At 53.1% G+C, this 21,116-nt stretch overlaps 1 protein-coding gene across 4 annotated transcripts in view; it reads left to right on the top strand.

Annotated features, from left to right (window-relative positions):
* The first annotated feature begins 374 nt into the window (after positions 1–374).
* Positions 375–21,116, top strand: part of CLTB (clathrin light chain B) — a 25,932-nt gene continuing 5,190 nt past the window's right edge. For 2 of the 4 annotated variants that reach the window (XM_025389219.1, XM_025389218.1), the window contains exons 1-4: positions 375–817; positions 6,662–6,708; positions 20,455–20,572; positions 20,793–20,904. In XM_025389219.1, coding sequence (XP_025245004.1) covers positions 631–817; positions 6,662–6,708; positions 20,455–20,572; positions 20,793–20,904 — 464 coding nt within the window. In that variant the 5' untranslated portion in view covers positions 375–630. Of the gene's footprint in view, positions 818–6,143; positions 6,333–6,661; positions 6,709–10,585; positions 11,143–20,454; positions 20,573–20,792; positions 20,905–21,116 lie in introns of those variants that run through there. The other 2 variants (XR_003119968.1, XM_025389220.1) reach the window with 2 other exon arrangements.

Below are 21,116 nucleotides of genomic sequence, written 5' to 3'. Positions count from 1 at the left end.
CTGGACTTGCATGAAAAGGTGCGGGGCAGCCTTTCCCAGCCTCAATTTTCCTCCTCTTACAGAGGCGGAGGCTCATAGAATGAGGTGCATGACACCCCAGCTTAGGAGAAGAAACTTTTGCAGAATGAATCAGGAGTCAGGTCTGCGCTCCCGAGGCCACAGCTGGCCTCCTGTCGCGGCCCAGTGCACAGAACGGCCACTTTGTGCCCTGCGCTTCGCCTCCAGACCGGGCGGGAGCTGTGCCTCGCCCCGGTGTCCTGGACACGAGCAGCTGGGCGCCGCTGCGGAGAGAGGGAAGCGCCGCGCGGGTCCCGGGCCCAGCGCTGCGCCCAGTCCTGAGGCGCCCTCCTGCGGCCGCTGCTCGGCGACCTCCCGGCCCTGCGGCTGAGGCCCCGCCCCCGCGCTGACGTCACCGCATTCCGGCTCCGCTCCTCCCGCCGCGGCGCCCGCACCGCAGTGACAGCCAGCCGGGCCCGGTGGCGGAGAGGAAGTGCGGTCCGCGCCAAGCTCGTCCCCGCCGAAGCCGGCTCCCCGCGGCTCGGGTGACAGCGTCGCGGCCGCCGGTCGCAGCGCGGGGCAGGCGCGGGCAGAGCCGAGCGCAGCGGAGGCTCCGGCGGAGGCGCGGGGAAAATGGCTGATGACTTTGGCTTCTTCTCGTCGTCGGAGAGCGGGGCCCCGGAGGCGGCGGAGGAGGACCCGGCGGCCGCCTTCCTGGCCCAGCAGGAGAGCGAGATTGCAGGCATAGAGAACGACGAGGGCTTCGGGGCATCTGCCGGCAGCCATGCGGCCCCCGCGCAGCTGGGCCCCACGAGTGGGGGTGAGTCAGCGCGGGGCCTGGAGCGGGGCTCAGGGCGCGCACCCGGGGGACCCCGGCCGGGGCCCAGCGGCACAGGGTAGAGAGCCTGCTCTAGGCCAGCCGGGGCAGGAGCTGGGGGACGTGGGGAAGAATCTTCTTGGAGCTCTCCATGTAGCACTTCCGAGCTGGGGATGAGGCCTCCCCTGGGGCTGTGGATCCGGTGACTCCCGGGACAGGAATTCGGTCATGACATTTCATCCCCAGGCCAGCTTCCCCGCTGCCCGGCTCTGGAATCCAACGCCAGCTCAGTTTTGAGAGTCCCTCCTGAGCCTTCTAATAGCCTGGCTGTCCCAGGCTCCCAGCTAAGTGTGCAGGTGTGGGCAGAACACAGCCCTCCTGGCCCCTCGGGCTTAGCTCTCTCCTGCAGCTGGGAAAAAAGAGGACCCTGGGTGCTCCAGGAAGTCACTAACCTTCCCCCGTGACCACCTGCCATTCGGCAGTCGCTGGGCTAAGCGCCTTGGTTACATTTAATCACTTCATACACGTTACTGAACCCATTTCAGAGATGGTAAAACTGAGACTCAAAGGGGTATGCAATTGAAATAACTAATATTTCAATTGGCAGATCAAGAATTTAAACCTGATTCTTTTTATTTTTTATATATTTTTTCTTTTCCTTTTTTTGACATAGGGTCTTGTTGTGTTGCCCAGGCTGGTCTTGAACTCCTGAGCTCAAGCGGTCCTCCCACATCTTCCTCCTAAAGTGTTGGGATTACAGGTGTAAGCCACCACACCTGGCCGTGAATTTAAACCTATTTCTGTCAGACTCGAAGCCCTCTCCACCTGACCACACTGCCTTCCAAGTGTCTGGCTCTGAGTTAGACATCGGAGTGTGGGCCGCAAAGAGGCATCAGTCAGATGCGGTAGGGCCCTTCAGGGTTTTGTAGTTGTCGACTTAATGGTTTTCCAAAGGCGGTCCGGAGCTATCATGATTTACTGTAATTGGCTTCAGGCTTCAGAGTTCATGCCTCGTCCCTGAGAGATCATCTTTATCAATGATGTTCCTGCCCAGGTTCTGGCTAGCAAGAATGATTTTGTGAAATATTTAGTAAAAAAGTAGATATCAGCCGGGCGCGGTGGCTCTTGCCTGTAATCCCAGCAGTTTGGGAGTCCAAGGCGGGTGGATCATGAGGTCAGGAGATCGAGACCGTCCTGCCTAACACAGTGAAACCCCATCTGTACTGAAAATACAAAAAATTAGCCGGGCGTGGTGGCGGGTGCTTGTAGTCCCAGCTACTCGGGAGGCTGAGGCAGGAGAATGGCGTGAACCCGGGAGGCGGAGCTTGCAGTGAGCTGAGATCGCACCACTGCACTCCAGCCTGGGTGATAGAGCGAGACTCCGTCTCAAGAAACAAACAAAAAAAAAGTAGATTATCACCTTCATGGGTGCATCCAAAACAGGTTTTACTTCCTGTTAATGTCATTTTGGAGAGGTTTATGGGCCTGTTGTAATAGTGCTAACATATATACATATAGATATATTTTGGTTAATGATGTTTACAAGGCTCTTCACAGTCATGTTTGTATTCATTCAACATTTGCTGAGCACCTACTGTGTACCAGGACACTAGGGATACAGAAATGAATAAGACAGTTTCTGTGGCTGAGGAGTTTGAAGCATCTCTGTATCTCCTTGATATGAGAAATGTAACCAGGCTTTTGTAACATGCAAGAAACTGGTGGCCCAGAGAATCTGAGTATCTTGCCCAGAGTCACACAGCCAGGAGTGACCGATCTAGGGCTTGATCCCACACCTCCCAACTCTGGGCTCCATTCTCTTTCAAATGCTGTGGAGCCTGGGCAACATGGTGAAACCCCATCTCTACAAAACATACGAAAATTAGCCAGGTGTGGTGACATGTAGCTGTAGTTGTAGTTCCAGCTACTCGGGAAGGCTGAGACAGGAGCATCGCTTGAGTCCGTGAGGTGTAGGTAGGTTGCAGTGTGCTGTGATCATGCCACTGCACTCCAGCCTGGACAACAGTGAGACCCTGTCTTTAAAAAAATATGTGTAGCAGTCACCTCCTTGGGAGGAGATAGGATGTGGGGTGAGAAGCACTGGGTCTTTTGCCACCTGTCTGAGACAGCAATGGAGGGCTTCCCTGCCCTGTCCCAGGGAATTCCTGAGAAATGCCTGCCCCGGTTAATGCACCAGTATTCATTGGTCCACACCTCTGTGAGACCACCCTTTTCTTCAGTCTGGCTCCCTGGGGCCTGTTGGGGGAGGGGTGCAGGGAAGAGGAGGGAGGCCTTGTGGGGAGGTCCTGCTGAGGGGAGCCATTGCCAAAACCTCAGGAGAGAGAAGATGGGATTCAGGCCGAGGGCAGCCAGACACCTCTGGCAGCTGAGCAGTTTGTGGCCTCTCCCAGGACGGTGGGGCTCCGGGGGCTTAGAGCCTGGATGGGAAGTTCTGTCCTTGGCAGAGATGGGGCACAGATTGGCCTCAGACCCGAGGTGGCAGGGAGAGAAACAGACATGCTTGCTTCTTCCAGGGAGCTGGTGGGGACACAGCCTTCTGAGGGTTTCCCAGGCACATACCTGCTGACTCTGCAAAGCCTCAGCTGCCCTCCTTAGTCAGGTCGGGGAACAGAGAGGTGTTGAGGGATGGTGGCTCAGTGGGTGGCCAGATGGACTAGAATTGATCTGACCTTCTCAGCCTACGAAGTGCTGAACAGGTAATCTTCCCCTGACCAGGGATGTGTGCCAGGAGCCTGGATGGGGCAGAGAAAAAGCGCCCTGGCCTGCTGGGAGTTGAGCAAAAACTGGCTCTAGCTGCAGCCGCCAGTCAGTACCTCTGAGGTACCTTCTCTTGGATGTTGGGGTCCTCAGATTAGCAGTCTCTGTGCTGCCACTGGGCTCAGGTGCCCCTGGGGAAAGAGGGATCTGCTGTAGACCTGTGCTGGAGCTGCAGGGAGCCCCTCCTCTCTGGCGGGGCCTGTGGCCCTGGGTGATCTGGATGATGGACACTGTTTCTATTCATCAGCCTTGGGTAGGTTTCCATTTTCACACCCAGTTTTCTGAGCACCAGGCCTGGCTCTGACTTGCCTGTCAGTTCTGGGCAAGCCCATTTCCCCCGCTGGGCCTCAGTAAGCTCACAGGAATGTTCTGGACCCTCTCTGCCCTTGTTCCAAAATGGGCCAGGCAGCTGAGGGAAGCAAACACCCAGGGGTTTATCCCCGGGACGTGTCTCTGCCTCAGTCCTGTTCTGCCGGCCTGTGAGTGTGGACTCCCGGTGATAGATGTGCAGTGGGCGGGTGGAGAGCCCTGTGGGAACAGGTACTTGGAACGCTGTGTGGGTGTGTGTGGACTCCCGAGGAGGCCGAAACGGCTTCTCCAGAGGAACACTCTGGAGGCTGAGTCTGGGCAGAGACTTTTTCTGTCGGTCAGGGTAGACTCCGGGCAGCTGCGTGCAGATGTGGGGTCTGAGACTGGGGTTGGTCAGGGCGGAGTGGAGTGGTGCAATTTCTTGAGAAGGCCAAGTGTACTGACCGGCATCCCAGGAAATAGACAGACCCCGGTAACGTGAGGCCCTGCTAGAGGAGACGGCCCTGCAGAAGAAGCCCCTTTGAGGAAGATGCTGCCACTGAAACCCTATTGGTCCCACTGTGATTTAGGGGCCAGGACACCCATGCAGGAGAAGCCTTATCTGAAGGAGTGGGGGTGACAGCTGACAGAGTTGGTTGGAATCAATCACTGTTTGACTCTGAAAGTAAAGTCAATTATGATTTATGTCACCCGGGGATTATTTCCATGGGATTAAGTGTCCTTCCCTTCAGTCCCCAGGCCAAACACACTGTTGCTGCTCACAGCCCTCTCTGGCTGGTGAAGGGCTGTTTGACTATCTGCCTCATAACCTCATGTGGCCTCCATGGCTTTTTGCTAGGAGGCACGGCAGTTTCTGAGAGCCTTGCAGATAACAGCAGGCCTCAAAAGAACAATTCAATTTGCATTTAGCCAACAGTCGCTGCTCACCCCTTCCGTGCTGGAACCCTGAGGAGCTGAGTAGGACACAGAACCGGGTAACGGGGTACACACGGACCCTGGGGATCATAAGTAATTGCACAAAAGGGTGGGGGATACTGTATGATATCCTGGAATACCCCAAAAGTGAGACCTACCATAAGTGCCTCGGGAAGTAGAGGAAGCAGAAGAGGGCTTCCCAGAGGAGGTGACTTATGAGCTGCACCTTGGAGAATAAATGGATCCAAAAAAGCGTTCTTTAGAGAGGGAAGCAGGACGAAAGCATGGAGATGAGGGTGGTGTGTTTGGGGAAGGAGGAAACCAGAATTTAGGGTTTGTGGGATGGGCTGGTGGGAAGTGAGCCAGGAAAGGGCAGGGCCAGATTGTAGAGATCCTCATGTTCCAGGTTAGATGTATTCATCTGGCAAATATTTATTGAGTCTCTGTCATGTGCCAGGGACTGTTGCAGGTGGTGGGCCCCATCATGGATGAAAGCAAGTCCACACCCTCATGGAGGGTCTGTTCGATGGGGGAAGACAGATAATAAACACATAGACAAATAAACAGCAGGCTGTAGTAAGTGCGCTTAATACTGCTGGAGGAATAGGAAGGGGTGCCCAAGGGGTGGATGGGGGTGTGGTCAGGGAGGCCTTTAATTAGGCAGCATTTGAGCAGAAGCTGAAGGGAGTGAGGGAGCAGCCTTCCAGGCAGAGGGAACAGCACCTGCAAAGTCCCCAAGGCAGGAGCAGGCGCTACAGGCCACTGTGGTCCATGGGAAGTGGATTTCTTTGGAGTTTGTTTTCATGACATTTTGAGTCAGAGGAGAGGCACAGGTAAGTGCATGTTTTACGGACTGTCAGCCCTGGCAGTTGGTTTGAAAGAGGGATGGGAGAGGCTGGAGTCAAGGGGGCCTGTGAATGGGCAAAAGCCGTGCGTTCGTTGTCTTTCTTTCATGCATTTATTTACTTGTTTATTCAACAGATAATGATTGCGCACCTGCAAAGGCACAAGTGCGTGCAGGTCTCTGGGAAAGACACAGGAGAAGAGAAAGAGACACAGTTGTGTCTTCCCAGCTGTTTGCCCCTATTTAGCAGGCAAAGCAGTTGTGCAGGTGCAAGATGCTGAGGGCGGGGCCTGGGGCTGAGCTGCGGGAGAGAGTGGAGGGCAGCTGTGAATGTCACTGTTGTAGCCGAAGCCCCAGGAATTGGTGACTAATCAGATGTCAAGGAAAGGGACAGGGAGGAGTCACTGCTGAGGGCAAACTTCATTCCTTCTGGGAAGGTCACAAAGAGAAAAAATGTGCCAGGTACTGTCTGGTGGGAACTGCAACTCCTGCTCACCCAGGAGGAGCAGTTGCTTAAGGCACCTCAGGGACAGGCAGAGACACGTAGGCCCCTCTTTTCCTTATCCAGTATAGCCCCCACCCTGAGCTTACAGCAGCTCAGCCTACTCACCAGCACAGGCTCCACAGGTAATCTGGCCATTCCCAGCCATGGCCAGGGGTCGGTGATTTCGGGTAGGTAAGGAGCTATTACTGGCTGGGTGATTTTGAGCAATCGCATGGCCTGTCTGAGCCTCAGCTTGAGTATCTGTAAAATGGGTTGACAACAATTTCGTTGCAGGGCTGTGGTGAAACTAAAATGTACTAATGGCTGTGAGAGGCTTTGTAAACAGTCAGGGATGGGATTGAGCCTAAGTTATATATATATCCGTTATGTCTGCTATATGTGGGTCAATATATACATGAGTGTACACAGAGTTTGAGTTGAGGGGCTAATGTAGGACCATTTCCTGCTTCCTATAAGCTAAACAGTGAGTAATGCTATCTCCTTGTTCTCTTTCCAGCTGGTTCTGAGGACATGGGGACCACAGTCAATGGAGATATGTTTCGGGTAAGCAAGGCTCTGTCTCAGCAGTGGTGAGGACCAACAGCCCTGATCTCAGTAACTTAAAGCCTCATTGTTGTAGGCTTACAGCTCCAAGTTCTCCTGTTCATTATATCTGATACGTTGGGGTGGGAACATAGAGAAAGGTTTTTGGCATGTTTTCTTGTCATGTAGAGGGCAGGGAAGAAGAATAAGGACCACTAGTGATCGAGATTGATGGGGAGTAACCTCAAGTTGCCCATGGTGATGTCTGGTTTTGGGAGGGAGAGGTCAAGTAGCCCACGGTGGCATGAGATGAAGGCAGCGCAAGGCCTTCCCTGACCATGTACCACTGACGGGAGGCAGAACCCAGGCCATCTCCACACACAGGGCGGGCCCTTTGGTCCAGATATTCCACTTCCAGAATTTTCCCAAAGGAAATAATTGGACAAGGCCACCCAGATTCTCTGCAGGATTATTTATAATGGCAGACAAATTGGAGACAACCTAAGTGTCCAGCATCAGGGGACTGAATAGATAGATGAGAAAACCATGCTGTTATTAAAAAGGGCAATCAGGGCTGGCCGCAGTGGCTCACGCCTGTAATCCCAGCACTTTGGGAGACTGAGGTGGGTGGATCACTTGAGGTCAGAGTTCAAGACCAGCCTGGCCAACATAGTGAAACCCCATCTTTACTAAAAATACAGAAAATTAGCCCGTCATGGTGGCAGGTGCCTGTAATTCCAACTACTTGGGAGGCTGAGGCAGGAGATTTGCATGAACTCAGAAGGTGGAGGTTGCAGCGAGCCGAGATCATGCCATTGCTCTCCAGCCTGGGAGATTAAGAATGAAACTCCATCTCAAAAAAAATAAATAAATAAAAAATAAAAGGGCAATCAGAGCTTCCTGTATTGACACGAAAAGATGTCCACAATATATTAAGTGGAAAAAGCAGCTTGCAGAATAATATACACAGTATGGTCCTGTGGTTTTTTTTTTTTTTTTTTAATATGTTTGGGCCAGGTGTGGTGGCTCACACCTGTAACCCTAGCACTTTGGGAGGCCAAGGCAGGCAGATCATGAGGTCGGAAGATTGAGACCATCTTGGCTAACACGGTGAAACCCCATCTCTACTAAAAATGCAAAATTAGCTGGGCGTGGTAGCGCATACCTGTAATCCCAGCTACTTGGGAGGCTGAGGTGGGAGAATTGCTTGAACCCTGGAGGCGGAGGTTGCAGTCAGCCGAGATCGCGCCACTGCACTCCAGCCTGGGCAACAAGAGCAAAACTGTCTCAAAAAAAAAAAACAAACAAGTTTTCACTACATATCTGAAAGGATGTGTACCAGCTGTTAAGAATGGTTAGCCCCAAGGGCGGGGTGGGATGGGGATAAGAAAAGGGCATTCACTTTCACTGGGTTGTTTAAAAATTCTTTAAGTGTTTTTATAGCACAAAAAAGGAAAACCCAGCCGGGCACAGTGGCTTACACCTGTAATCCCAGATTTTGGGAGGCTGAAGTGGGAGGATCGCAGGAGTCCGGGAGTTTGAGACCAAACTGGACAACATAGTAAGACCCCGTTTCTACAAAAAATGAAAAATTAGCTGGGGCAATAGTGTGTGCCTATAGTCCCAGCTACTCAGTAGTCTGAGGTGGGAGGATTGCTTGAGCTGGGGAGGTCAAGGCTGCAGTGACTATGATTACACTACTACACTTGGCCTGGGTGAGTCTTTTTTTTTTTTCTTTTCTCGAGATGGAGTTTTGCTCTTATTGCCCAGGCTGGAGTGCAATGGCACGATCTTGGCTCCCTGCAACCTCCGCCTCCTGGGTTCAAGTGAGTCTCCTGCCTCAGCCTCCTGAGTAGCTGGGATTACAGAAGTCCACCACCATGCCTAGCTAATTTTTTGTATTTTTAGTAGAGACGGTGTTTCTTTTTTTTTTTTTTTTTTTTTGAGATGGAGCCTCGCTCTATCGCCCAAGCTGGAGTGCAGTGGCGCGATCTCTGCTCACTGCAAGCTCCACCTCCTGGGTTCATGCCATTCTCCTGCCTCAGCCTCCTGAGTAGCTGGGGCTACAGGCGTCCACCACTACGCCCGGCTAGTTTTTTGTATTTTTAGTAGGGACAGGGTTTCACCGTGTTAGCCAGGATGGTCTTGATCTTCTGACCTCCTGGTCCTCCCGCCTTGGCCTCCCAAAGTGCTGGGATTACAGGCGTGAGCCACCGTGCCTGGCGAGACGGCATTTCATCATGTTGGCCAGGCTGGTCTCGAACTCCTGACCTTCAAGTGATCCACCCAACTCGGCCTCCCAAAGTGCTGTGATTACAGGTGTGAGCCACCATGCCCGGCATGACAGTCTTTTTTTAAAAAAAAAAAAAAAAGGAAAACCCTAGTAAGTGTATTTCTAGTTAAGACTGCTTCTGTCTGCACCTGCCTGACTCTCTTCCCTTTGAACACACACAAATCCATTTTAGTACTTTGAGGGAACTCAGACCACAGAGGCGTGCAATCATCCTCACCTCAGCCCCCGAACCAGATGCCTGGTGGGGCTAAACCTCCCCTCAGAGCCTTCATTCCCACTCAGACTGGGCCAAAGACCCTTGATCCTGGGGACTTCAGCTGTGGGATCTTCTGAGCCCCGCCCTGGAGGAGCTGGCTTCTTAAATCCTCTGGGGGAATAAACAATCCTTATTTTCTTATGTAAGAGGGATGGGCTGGTACCTTATGCAGGGAAACTGGCCAAGTCCTGTTTCTGGAAAATTACTCAACTATCAGCAAGCTGGAAAAGTCGATCTCTAGGACTTCAGCAGCTTCAAGTCTGGTTGGGCCCGAGGGAGTCAAAGAATGAGGGTTTGCTGCTGTGCAGCTTGGTAGATCACTGAGACTTAGGCTGCCCAGGCTCTGGGCACATTCAGAAGGACTTTGGTTGACCCCACAGTTCTCTGTCCTAAAGTGGACCCAGAGCTGGAGATATGCTTGGAACCACAGAATTATGTAGAACGTGGCTGGGCACACTGACTCACGCCTGTAATCCCAGCACTGGGAGGCTGAGGTGGGTAGATCACTTGAGGTCAGGAGTTCGAGACCAGCCCGGCCAACATGGAGAAACCCTGTCTCTACTAAAAATACAAAAATTGGCTAGGCAGGATGGTGGGTGCCTGTAATCCCAGCTACTCAGGAGGCTGAGGCAGGAGAACTGCTTGAACCTGGAGGCAGAGGTTACAGTGAGCTGAGATCGCACACTGCACTCTGGCCTGGATGACAGAGCGAGACTTTGTCTCAAAAAAAAAAAAAAAAAGTACCTAGAACACTCTGAGCAGGATCATTTACCTTTCCTAAAGATTAGCATCGTGAAGCTCAGAGCGGTGAAGTGGTGAATGCAAAGTCACCTAGGAAATCAGCCAGTTCTGGAGTGCACCCCCTTTGACTGACTTGGCCCCCTGCCTTCTCCCTCCCAACCCCTCATCCCTGGGTGAGCCCTCGGTGAATCTGAGGAACCCTGGGCCTCTTTTCCAATCTCAGTGAGAACTCTTATTTTCACTGTTACTAAGAATCACAGCAGGTGTGTTTATTTGTAAATCATATCACATCATTGCCATCCTAGAATCCTTACAGGCAGGGCAGGGTCACAGACGAACTGAGTCACTCAGAAGCATGGTGGCAAAGCCCCAGTGTGCCTACATCTCCTGACCTCTGACCTGGTGTGCTTTGCATTACTGCTCTGTTGCTGGAACTGGCTGGCCACAGCAGCTGGGTCACAGGTGGAAAGCCCCAGCTCTTTAAGATTGAGCATAGCAGGTCTGGCCTGCACCTGCCTGGGGTGGAGAAACCTTGGCCTGTACACACCCAACACTTTCAAGGATCCTGGACCGAGCTTTTGTGCTTCCTTTGTTACTCTTTTTTGCAGTCCGTGCACCACGAGCAGGTCCAGCTGCAAACCCGATTGCCAACACAGCGTAAGGACAAGCCTGCCCACACCTATTCCAGCTCCATTTGGCACAGCCAGGGAGGGGCAGGGACAGAAGGGCCCTGCAGGACTCTGCCTCCCCACCTCTGCACAGATCCTCTCTCCTTTCCCTTAATACTCCCATCATCCTCCTTTGAGCTACTTACAGGAATCAGCAGCTCAGCTTAGCTTAGATTTAGCTGATCAATCCCAAAGAAGGATGTGGCTCATCCTCTTGGCCGTCCCTGGAGTCGCAGCACACGCTTGGCTGGTGTGGGTCCACAGAGGCTTTCATGGGTGGGCCCAGCAGAGGGGTCCCTCAGGAGAGGGATTCTAGGGAGCTAGACTGAGACAAGCCTGGCCCTGACTGTCGCCTCCTGCCTTCTGGTCCTGGCGATTCCTGCCCCTTTCTCTCTGCAGAGCTTGGGAGGGGTCAGAACATTGCTCTAGCCACTGGTGAGCTCTGCTGGTTGCCACCCCTCCTGGCCGTGACTTGATCTCCCCACTGAGATGCTCAGGTGATTAAAGGAGAGCCCAGTTGTGGCCCCTGACACTGCCACTGGCAAGGGTAGGGGTGGGGGCAGGGGCAGGAAAATCAGTTCTGAGCAGCCCGGAAATAATGAGTGGCGGCTGCTTCTCGGGGCTTTACCTGCTGGCAGCGGCACTGTGCTCTCCTGGCCACGGTGCACTGAGGCCAGCAGGCGTGGGGCCTGCCACACTGGAACAGCGGGCGACGGCAGCCATGCTGTCCCTCACGCGCACGCCCTCCATGGGCTGCGGAGTGTCTCCGTAGCGTCTCGTGAGCCTCACTTCCCACCGGTAGTAGGATGTTGTCACTCGTTTAACAGGTTTGAGAGCCAAGCTGCCCGGGGAAGGGACTTCTCAAAGGTCACGAGTCCGGTGAGCGGCAGAAGGGGGATGTAAAGCCCAGCCCCTCTGATGGAGTGTCCAGCGCTCTCCCGTGCCCTCCACACCCCTGTGTACCCAGCCACTTGTTTATTCATTTGGTTTATATGTTTGGTCATTTATTCATTTGGTCAGTGCACATTCTTTTATGGCTACACACCTGCTACGGCAGCATATAAATGGATATGGAGGCAAATCCACTGGGTAGTTGGTCTCCAAAGAGCTCTCTTGGCTGGGCGCGGTGGCTCACGCCTGTAATCCCAGCACTTTGGGAGGCCAAGGCGGGTGGATCATGAGGTCAGGAATTCGAGACCATCCTGGCATACATGGTGAAACCCCGTATCTAGTAAAAATACCAAAAAATTAGCTGGGCGTGGTGGTTAATACAAAAAAATTAGCCGGGCGGGCGCCTGTAGTCCCAGCTTCTCGGGAGGCTGAGGCAGGAGAATGGCGTGGACCTGGGAGGTGACAGAGCTTGCAGTGAGCAGAGATCACGCCACTGCACTCCAGCCTGGGGGACAGAGTGAGATTCCGTCTCAAAAAAAAAAAAGAGCTCTTTTTTTTTTTTGAGAGACAGGGTCTCGCTCTGTAATTGAGACTGGAGTGCAGTGGTGTGATCAAGGCTCACTGCAGCCTGACCTCTTGGGCTTAAGTGATCCTCCTGCCTCAGCCTCCTGAGTAGCTGGGACTACAGGGAGGGCCATCATGCCTGGCTAATTTTTAAATTTTTTTATGGAGATGTGGTCTCGCTATATTGGCCAGGCTGGTCTCAAACTCCTGGGCTCAAGCAGTCCTGCTCAGCCTCCCAAAGTGCTGAGATTACAGGTGTGAGCCACTGTGCCTGGTCCCACACTCGCTTCTGATAGAAGACAGGGACCTGGAAAGAGGCAGATGGGAGCCCAGGAAGGTGAGGGCTTGGCTCTGGGGAAGTATTAGGAGCTAACAGATTGAGTTCTTCTCTGTGTAGGCACCAACCAAGAGCTTTACGTGCATGATCTCCCTGAGTTCTCTCAACTCCCTGTGATGTTGGTTGTCGTCATTGTTTTAATCAGGAGGGTTAACAGCTCGCTCGAGTTGTGTAGATAGTAAGAGGTAAAACTTGAATCCAGGATCAGGCGCCAGAGCCTGCCCTAAAGTTAGGGAATGCAACTGTGAGGGGATGCTGGCAGGGGGTTCCGAGGCTGCCCAGGGGGATGTGGGTGGCCTTGGCCAAGGGAGGAGCATGTGCAAAGCCGCAGAGGGTTGGTCATTCAGTCCGGGGTTCACCCGAGCCTGGGACCTGCTGCACAAAGGGACGTGCCAGGAGAGCTAGGAGGGGCCAAAGGTTTCGGGTGAGCCCTGCATAGCCCCCACTAGAGTGCATCAGTGGGCCTTGCAGCTGGTTGCAAGGGGTGGAGATGTGGACCCGGTTTGGCCAGCCTTGGCACCTTGGGCCTGGGGCAGGACACCGTGGGGCTGAAAGTTTCCTTAAGGCTGTTCTCGCGCCCAGGCTGCAGGCTGCAGCAGAGGTTTAGATGGAGTCAGAAGACCTGGACTTTCACTTTCTGCTGTTTCGCAGCTGGCTGTGTGCTAGTCACTTAACTGCTCTGAGCCTGGTTTCTCATTTGTAAAATGAGCACTAGAGGCTCCGCTCCGCTGCCACACAGAGCTGTGGAAAAAGTGCTCTGTAGCCCTGGACGCTTCTCACAAATTCCTGACCCAGCCCCTCGTTGAGCTTTGGGTGGTGTGTGGGGGTGTGTCCCAGAGGAAGGCGGGCCAGAGGCCTGGGGGCAACCGGAGCTGGGGACCCAGTCTCTAGTCTTGTCTTGAGAAGGAGACAAGCAGGAACACAAATCATGCATCACAGAAGTGGTGCATGGGCCCTATTAGCTACTATGTGACAAGTCACACCCAGCAATTCAGTTTGAATCCTGGCTCTGTCACTTCCTGGTTGGGTGACCTTGGCTCTTTGGAGATAGAGTTTCCCTACCTGTGAAACAAAAAGAATAAAACTTGGCTGGGCGTGGTGGCTCCTGCCTGTAATCCCAGCACTTTGGGAGGCTGAGGGGGGCGGATCACTTGAGGCCAGGAGCTTGAGACCAGCCTGGCCAACATGATGAAACCCTGTCTCTACTAAAAATAAAAAATTAACCGGGCGTGGTGGTGCCCACCTGTAATCCCAGCTACTCAGGAGACTGAGGCAAGAGAATTATTTGAGTCTGGGAAGCGGAGGTTGCAGTGAGCAGAGATCACGCCACTGCGCTCCAGCCTGGGCGACAGAGTGAGACTCTGTCTCAAAAAAAAAAAAAAAGAAAGAAAAGGGCCGGGCACTGTGGCTCACGCCTGTAATCCCAGCACTTTGGGAGGCTGAGGCGGTTGGATCACAGTCAGGAGTTCAAGACCAGCCTGGACAAGATGGTGAAGCCCCGTCTCTACTAAAAATACAAAAATTAGCCGGGCGTGGTTGTGGGCACCTGTAATCTCAGCTACTTGGGAGGCTGAGCAGAGAATTGCTTGAATCCGGGAGGTGGAGATTGCAGTGGGCTGAAATCACACCACTGCACTCCAGCCTGGATGACAGAGAGAGACTCCATCTCAAAAAAGAAAAAAACCAAAACAAACAAAAAACACCAAAAAACAAAAAAACCACGTAGGGTTGCAAAGATTAAAGAAAGCCATTTAATTGCAAGTTCTCCAGAGTCTTAATTTAGGGCAGGCTTGGCCAGGCGCGGTGGCTCATGACTGTAAACCTGGCACTTTGGGAGACCGAGGCGGGTGGAACACCTAAGGTCAGGAGTTCGACACCAGTCTGGCCAACAGTAGAGACAGAACCCCGTCTCTACTAAAAATACACCACACCTAGCCAGGTGTGGTGGCAGATGCCTGTAATCCCAGCTACTTGGGAGGCAGAGGCAGGAGAATCGCTTGAACCCAGGAGGCTGAGGTTACAGTGAGCCAAGATCCTGACATTGCACTCCAGCCTGGGCAACAGAGCGAGACTCCGCCTCAAAAAAAAAATTAGGGCAGGCTTTATGGAGATGGCAGGCCCTGAAGGATACAGATGAAAAGAGACTCCTGCCCAGGGCCCCTCTCCACGCCTCTCCTCCCACATCTGGCCGCATGTGTGTATTGATTTCCCAAAGGCTCCAGGCCCACGTGACTTCTACACGTGCTGGCTCTTGGCCTGAAATACCCTTCCCCATCTCTCCCCACTGTGCTTTGTCTCCAGGTAAGAATGGTGCCTCCCCTACTCTCTTTACCTGACCTGTGTTCTAGCAAGGTTCACACTTCCCCAGCCATGGTTCTCATCTGCGAGGGACTCCCTGTCCCGACTTCCTGGAAGATGTCTCGCTCATCCCTGTCCCCAAGCCTGAACATCTGTGAATTCATTCAATATTCTTGAAAGGCGGCCGGGCGCGATGGTTCACGCCTGTAATCCCAGCACTTTGGGAGGCCGAGACGGGCGGATCACGAGGTCAGGAGATCGAGACCGTCCTGGCTAACACGGTGAAACCCCGTCTCTACTAAAAAAAATACAGAAAACTAGCCAGGCGAGGTGGCGGGCACCTGTAGTCCCAGCTACTTGGGAGGCTGAGGCAGGAGAATGGCGCAAACCCGGAAGGCGGAGCTTGCAGTGAGCTGAGATCCGGCCACTGCACTCCAGCCTGGGTGACAAAGCGAGACTCCGTCTCAAAAAAAAAAAAAAAAAAAAAAAATTCTTGAAAGGCTCCTGCAGCCAGGCCGTCCCGGTGCTGGGTGCTGTGTGGAAACAGGCAGCCTCTGCCTCCTGGAGCTTGCTTACTTTTTTGGGGGAGGGAAGGGGGAAAACACAGATAATAAACAGGTAAACCCAAGGCCTCAATCAGGAGGCAGAGGAAGCCCTAGGAAGATACAGACCCTCGATTCTAGGGGAAGAATGTTCCAGACAAAGCCTCTGAGGGGATACAAGATGAGCTTGCATGAAGGCCAGTGTGGCAAGAGTGCACAGATAGAGGACAGAAATCAGAGGCCCAGGGAGAGACCAGATGACTTGAATTTTGTTCTAGCCATAGTAGGGAGCCTTCGCATGTTTTAATTAATTTATTTTTATTTTAGTTTTATTTATTTGTTTTTTGAGAGAGTCTCACTGTGTCACCTAGGCTGGAGTGCAGTGGCACGATCTTGGCTCACTGCAACCTCCATCCCCCGGGTTCAAGCAATTCTCCTGCCTCAGCCTCCTGAGTAGCTGGGATTACAGGCGCCTGCCACCACATCTGGCTAATTTTTGCATTTTAGTAGAGATGGGGTTTTACCACATTGCCCGGGGTGGTCTTGAACTCCTGAGCTCAAGCAGTCTGCCTGCCTCAGCCTCCGAAAGTACTAGGATTATAGGCGCCAGCCACCATGCGCGACTGCCTTTGGATATTTTAAAGTGTGACATGATAAATCGGATTTAGGCTCTGAACAGGTCATTCGGGCATTTTGTGGAGATGAGGCTGCAGGAAGCAGAGACCATCTGTGGTCCAGGCCAGGGGTGGTGAGGGCCGGACGAGAGTTTTAGAGATTGTGATGACAGGCCCTGCTGATGACTTGCTCAGGGCATGGGAAGGAAGGAGAAATCAAGGACGAACATGAGGCTGGGGCCTTAGTACCCTTGGGAAATTGTTCACTGTCCCTAGGCTTTCATTTTAACATCTGGAACAAAAAATCCAAGAAAGCAAAGGAGGTTTTGTAAAAATGCTGTGCGGCACAAGGCGAGTGGGTGAGTGGCGATTGGAGGAGGCAGCCCCCACTGCCCCTTCTCATAGACCTAAAGGCTGAGGTCTCGATGCCATGTGGATGCCACCCTAAAGACAACGCTCAGATATGACCCTCTCTTCCCTTCCTTCTCCCCCACAAGGGCACTGTGGTGCCTTTTTCTCAGACGGAGGGTGGGGGCAAGTTTGGGGAATGAAAAGTCAAGTGGCATTCGGGATTCCTGAACACCCACGTGGGCTGGCGCAGAGAAAGGGCTCAGTACATGTTTGCTCGAGGAGTGGGGATTGGGTGGTGGTCAGATGGCTGCCTTCATTGTATTTTTATTTTTATTTCCAACTTCTCTGACCTCTCAAGTCATTTTAGATAGAGGTAAGTGTTGGGAAGAAAATAAAACAGGGCACCTGGGTAAACCCATATACACAAAGTAACAGTGCAGTTGTCTGCAGATGGAAGGCTCTGTAGGTTTGGGCAGCGGTGCTGGGAGGAGTCCTTGTAGCCTGGCCTCAGAGCAGCGTTGTTCCCAGAAAGGAGCAGCGGTGAACTTGTGTTCTCCGGGTACGGGTCCCAGAAGGGCCCACTGGGAGGTTGGGAGAGAGTCTCTGAATTGAAATGCAGTGCTGTGCTGGAAGAGGAGTAAGGGTGGCGCCCAGCTGCCCTGATGATCCCAGGAGCCAGGCTGCACCCCTGTCCTGGGCCTGCCCTTCCTGCACTCCCCAGACAGCTGGAGACCGAAGCCCTGATGTGCCATCTGTGTTCCCTCTCCCAGAGCTCCTCCTGGAACCAGGCGCCTGCTGGCTCCGGGATCTTTGCTCATTCAGGCACTGAGGATAGGTGGGCGCCATAGGACAGAGGGTGTGCCAGACACTCCTGTGGGGAGAAGATGTCAAACAACACGGGCAGTCATGGCAGTTTTGGTAACTGCTTGAAGGAGGAGGGAGGGGAGACTATTGCAGGCCAAAAGCCCCAGGAGACAAAGGCGGGGCGGCTGGAGTGGAATGCCTGCAGACAGGAATGCGGAGGGCGCGGGTGCCAGAGCGGGTGTGGCTGGACCTGGATTGGAAAGGCTTTGCCAGACCAGAGGGTGCCACACCCTTGTGAGCAGAGCTCACAGTCCTCAGCGCTTTGGGTCCCCAGCTCTGGCAAGGGGGGTGGGGAGACGTGAGCAGAGCCCTTGCCTGGGAGTCAGGGACCTGGACTCTAGCCCTGGCTCTGCCACTACATTGTCCCATGTCTTTGAGCCTCAGTTTCCTCCCCTGTAAAATGGGAATAATAATAGTAGTAATTCTGGCTACTATTCACTGAGCCAGCATTCCACACCAAACACTCTTCTAAATGTTTCACAAATATTAATGAAATCACAACAGCTCTTAGGGGTGTTCTTAATATTATTGCTTTTTTTTTTTTCTGAGACAGAGTCTCACTTTTATTGCACAGGCTGGAGTGCAATGGTGTGATCTCGGCTCACTGCAACCTCCCCCACCCCCGGATTCAAGTGATTCTTGTGCCTCAGCCTCCCAAGTAGCTGGGACTACAGGTGCAGGCCACCATGCCTAGCTAATTTTGTGTTTTTAGTAGAGATGGGGTTTCACCATGTTGGTCAGGCTGGTCTCTAACTCCTGACCTCATGTGATGCACCTGCCTTGGCCTCCCAAAGTGCTGGGATTACAGGCGTGAGCCACCGCGCCTGGTCTACTCTCATTTTTCTTTCCTTTTTTTTTTTAAATTTTATTTATTTTTTTATTATTATTATTATTATTTTTTTTTTTTTTTTGAGACGGAGTCTCGCTCTGTCACCCAGGCTGGAGTGCAGTGGCCGGATCTCAGCTCACTGCAAGCTCCACCTTCTGGGTTTACGCCATTCTCCTGCCTCAGCCTCCCGAGTAGCTGGGACTACAGGCGCCTGCCAACACGCCCGGCTAGTTTTTTGTATTTTTTAGTAGAGACAGGGTTTCACCGTGTTAGCCAGGATGGTCTCGATCTCCTGACCTCGTGATCCACCCGTCTCGGCCTCCCAAAGTGCTGGGATTACAGGCTTGAGCCACCGCGCCCAGCCATTTTATTATTATTTTTTTTTGAGACTGAGTCTCACTCTGGACCGGGCTGGAGTGCAGTGGCATGATCTCCGCTCACTGCAACCTCCGCCTCCCAGGCTCAAGCGATTCTCCCAAGTCCCAGCCTCCTAAGCAACCACCACACCTAGCTAATTTTTCATATTTTTAGTAGAGACGGTGTTTCGCCATGTTGGTCAGGCTGGTCTCAAAAACTCCTGGCCTCAAGTGATCCACCTGCTTTGGCCTCCCAAAGTGCTGGAATTATAGGCATGAGCCACCGTGCCTGGCCTTTTTTTTTCTGTAATTAAAAAAATTTTGGCCGGGCGCGGTGGCTCAAGCCTGTAATCTCAGCACTTTGGGAGGCTAAGACGGGTGGAGCACGAGGTCAGGAGATCCAGACCATCCTGGCTAACACGGTGAAACCCCGTCTCTACTAAAAAATACAAAAAACTAGCCGGGCGAGGTGGCGGGTGCCGGTAGCCCCAGCTACTCGGGAAGCTGAGGCAGGAGAATGGCGTGAACCCGGGAGGCGGAGCTTGCAGTGAGCTGAGATCCGGCCACTGCACTCCAGCCCGGGCTACAGACCAAAACTCCGTCTCAAAAAAAAAAAAAAAAAAAATTTTTTTGAAAATAGTGACAGGGTCTTGCTGTATTGCCCAGGTTGGTATTAAACTCCTGGCCTCAAGCAATCGTCCTGCCTCAGCCTCCCGAAGTGCTGGGATTATAGGCGTGAGCTACCATGTCCAGCCCCATTTTTCAGATGAGAAAACAAACGTCAGGCAAGGTTGAGCAATATCTCCCAGGCCTTACAAACATTTCATAGTATGAGAGGTGGCATCGGAACCGGAAAGCCAGGCTGCAGAGTCCAAGTTCTTCCCCATGGTGTGATCCGAGCTATGATCGTGCTGCATATCTCAGGGATTCTTCTCTACTCAACAAACATCTACTGAGCATCTACTGGGCCAGGCACTGTGCTGGGCTCTGGGGACACAGCAGTGAAAAGGACAGAGATGACATCCTGATGGCAGAGACAGACAAACACATTATAAAGTAAGGTCCTTTTGGGCTGGGCATGGTGGCTCACGCCTGTAATCCCAGCACTTGGGGAGGCCAAGGCTGGTGGATCACTTGAGGTCAGGAGTTCGAGATCAGCCTGACCAACATGGAGAAACTCCGTCTCTACTAAAACTACAAAAACTTAGCCAGCCATTGTGATGGGCGCCTGTAATCCCAGCTCTCAGGAGGCTGAGGCAGGAGAATCGCTTGAACCTGGAAGGCAGAGGTTGCAGTGAACCAAGATCGCACCACTGCACTCCAGCCTGGGAAACAGGGACACGTCATCTCAAAAAAAAAAAAAAAAAAAAAGCGAGGTCTTTTTGGACTAAGTGTTAGGAGTTGATACAACCACAATAGAGATTTTAATGACAGTAACATAAGGGACTCACTGTGCCAAGCAGTATTTTTATATTTTATTTTTATTTATTTATTTTTTGAGACGGAGTTTTGCTCTTGTTGCCCAGGCTGTAGTGCAATGGTGCGATCTTGGCTCACTGCAACCTCCGCCTCCCAGGTTCAAGTGATTCTCCTGCCTCAGCCTCTGGAGTAACTGGGATTACAGGCATGCACCACCACGCCCGGCTAATTTTTTGTATTTTTAGTAGAGTCAGGGTTTCTCCATTTTGGTCAGGCTGGTCTTGAACTCCCAGGCTCAGGTGATTCGCCCGCCTCGGCCTCCCAAAGTGCGGGGATTACAGGTGTGAGCCACCCACCCAGTGTTCTTTATAATTTTTAACTCATTTCATCCTTATGTCCTCCCATCAGGGTGCATACTGTTATTTAGCCCATTTTATGACAAAGAAAGTGGCTGGCACACGCTTTCTTGAGTCTCCTGCTTGGGGGGTATCAAAACCTATGACTGGGCCGGAGGCAATGATCAGGCACAGAGAGGGTGAGTAAGTTGCCTGCAGTCACACACGTGGTGGAGTGTTGCTGGCAGAGGGAACAGCAAGTGCAAAGATAGGTGTAGTCACCGGAGACGGTGGGTATGAGGTGGTTTGAGGTCGAGTTATCCAGACATGAGCGAGTCCCCAGCAGGGGCAGCAGAGACAGTGGGGCAGGCGTGCTGGCTGGATAGACTGCTGCGTGTTTGTGTTGTAGGAGGCCAACGGTCCTGCCGATGGCTACGCAGCCATTGCCCAGGCTGACAGGCTGACCCAGGAGCCTGAGAGCATCCGCAAGTGGCGAGAGGAGCAGAGGAAACGGCTGCAAGAGCTGGGTGAGGGCGGGGCTGAGCCGGGGTTGGCTGGGTGGGCTGTGTGTGGGGTGGAATGTGTGGGGAGTCCTCGGAGTGCATGGAACCCTGCATGCCTTAATGTGGGACTGGGCCGGTGTGGCCCTGAGGCTGCCTGGCAGGGGCCAGGGGAGGAGCAGCCGGGGTGGCCAGGCCTGTGCATCCCAGCTGGAAAGCAGCCGCTCATTCTTCTGTGGGGTCCTAGATGCTGCGTCTAAGGTGACAGAACAGGAATGGCGGGAGAAGGCCAAGAAAGACCTGGAGGAGTGGAACCAGCGCCAGAGTGAACAAGTAGAGAAGAACAAGATCAACAACCGGTGAGAGGCCTGTGGGGACATGAGGGGGCTGTGGGGACATAAGGGGGCCGTGAGGACATGAGGGGGGGATATGAGGGGGCTGTGGGGACATGAGAGGGGCTAATGGGGACATGAGGGGGTCGTGGGGACATGAGGGGGGCTATGGGGACATGGGGGGGCTGTGGGGACATGAGGGGGCTGTGGGGACATGAGAGGGGCTATGGGGACATGAG

This window comes from Theropithecus gelada, chromosome 6, assembly GCF_003255815.1.
Source record: "Theropithecus gelada isolate Dixy chromosome 6, Tgel_1.0, whole genome shotgun sequence".
Lineage (NCBI taxonomy): Eukaryota > Metazoa > Chordata > Mammalia > Primates > Cercopithecidae > Theropithecus > Theropithecus gelada.
This window is presented reverse-complemented; position numbering and strand designations above follow the sequence as displayed.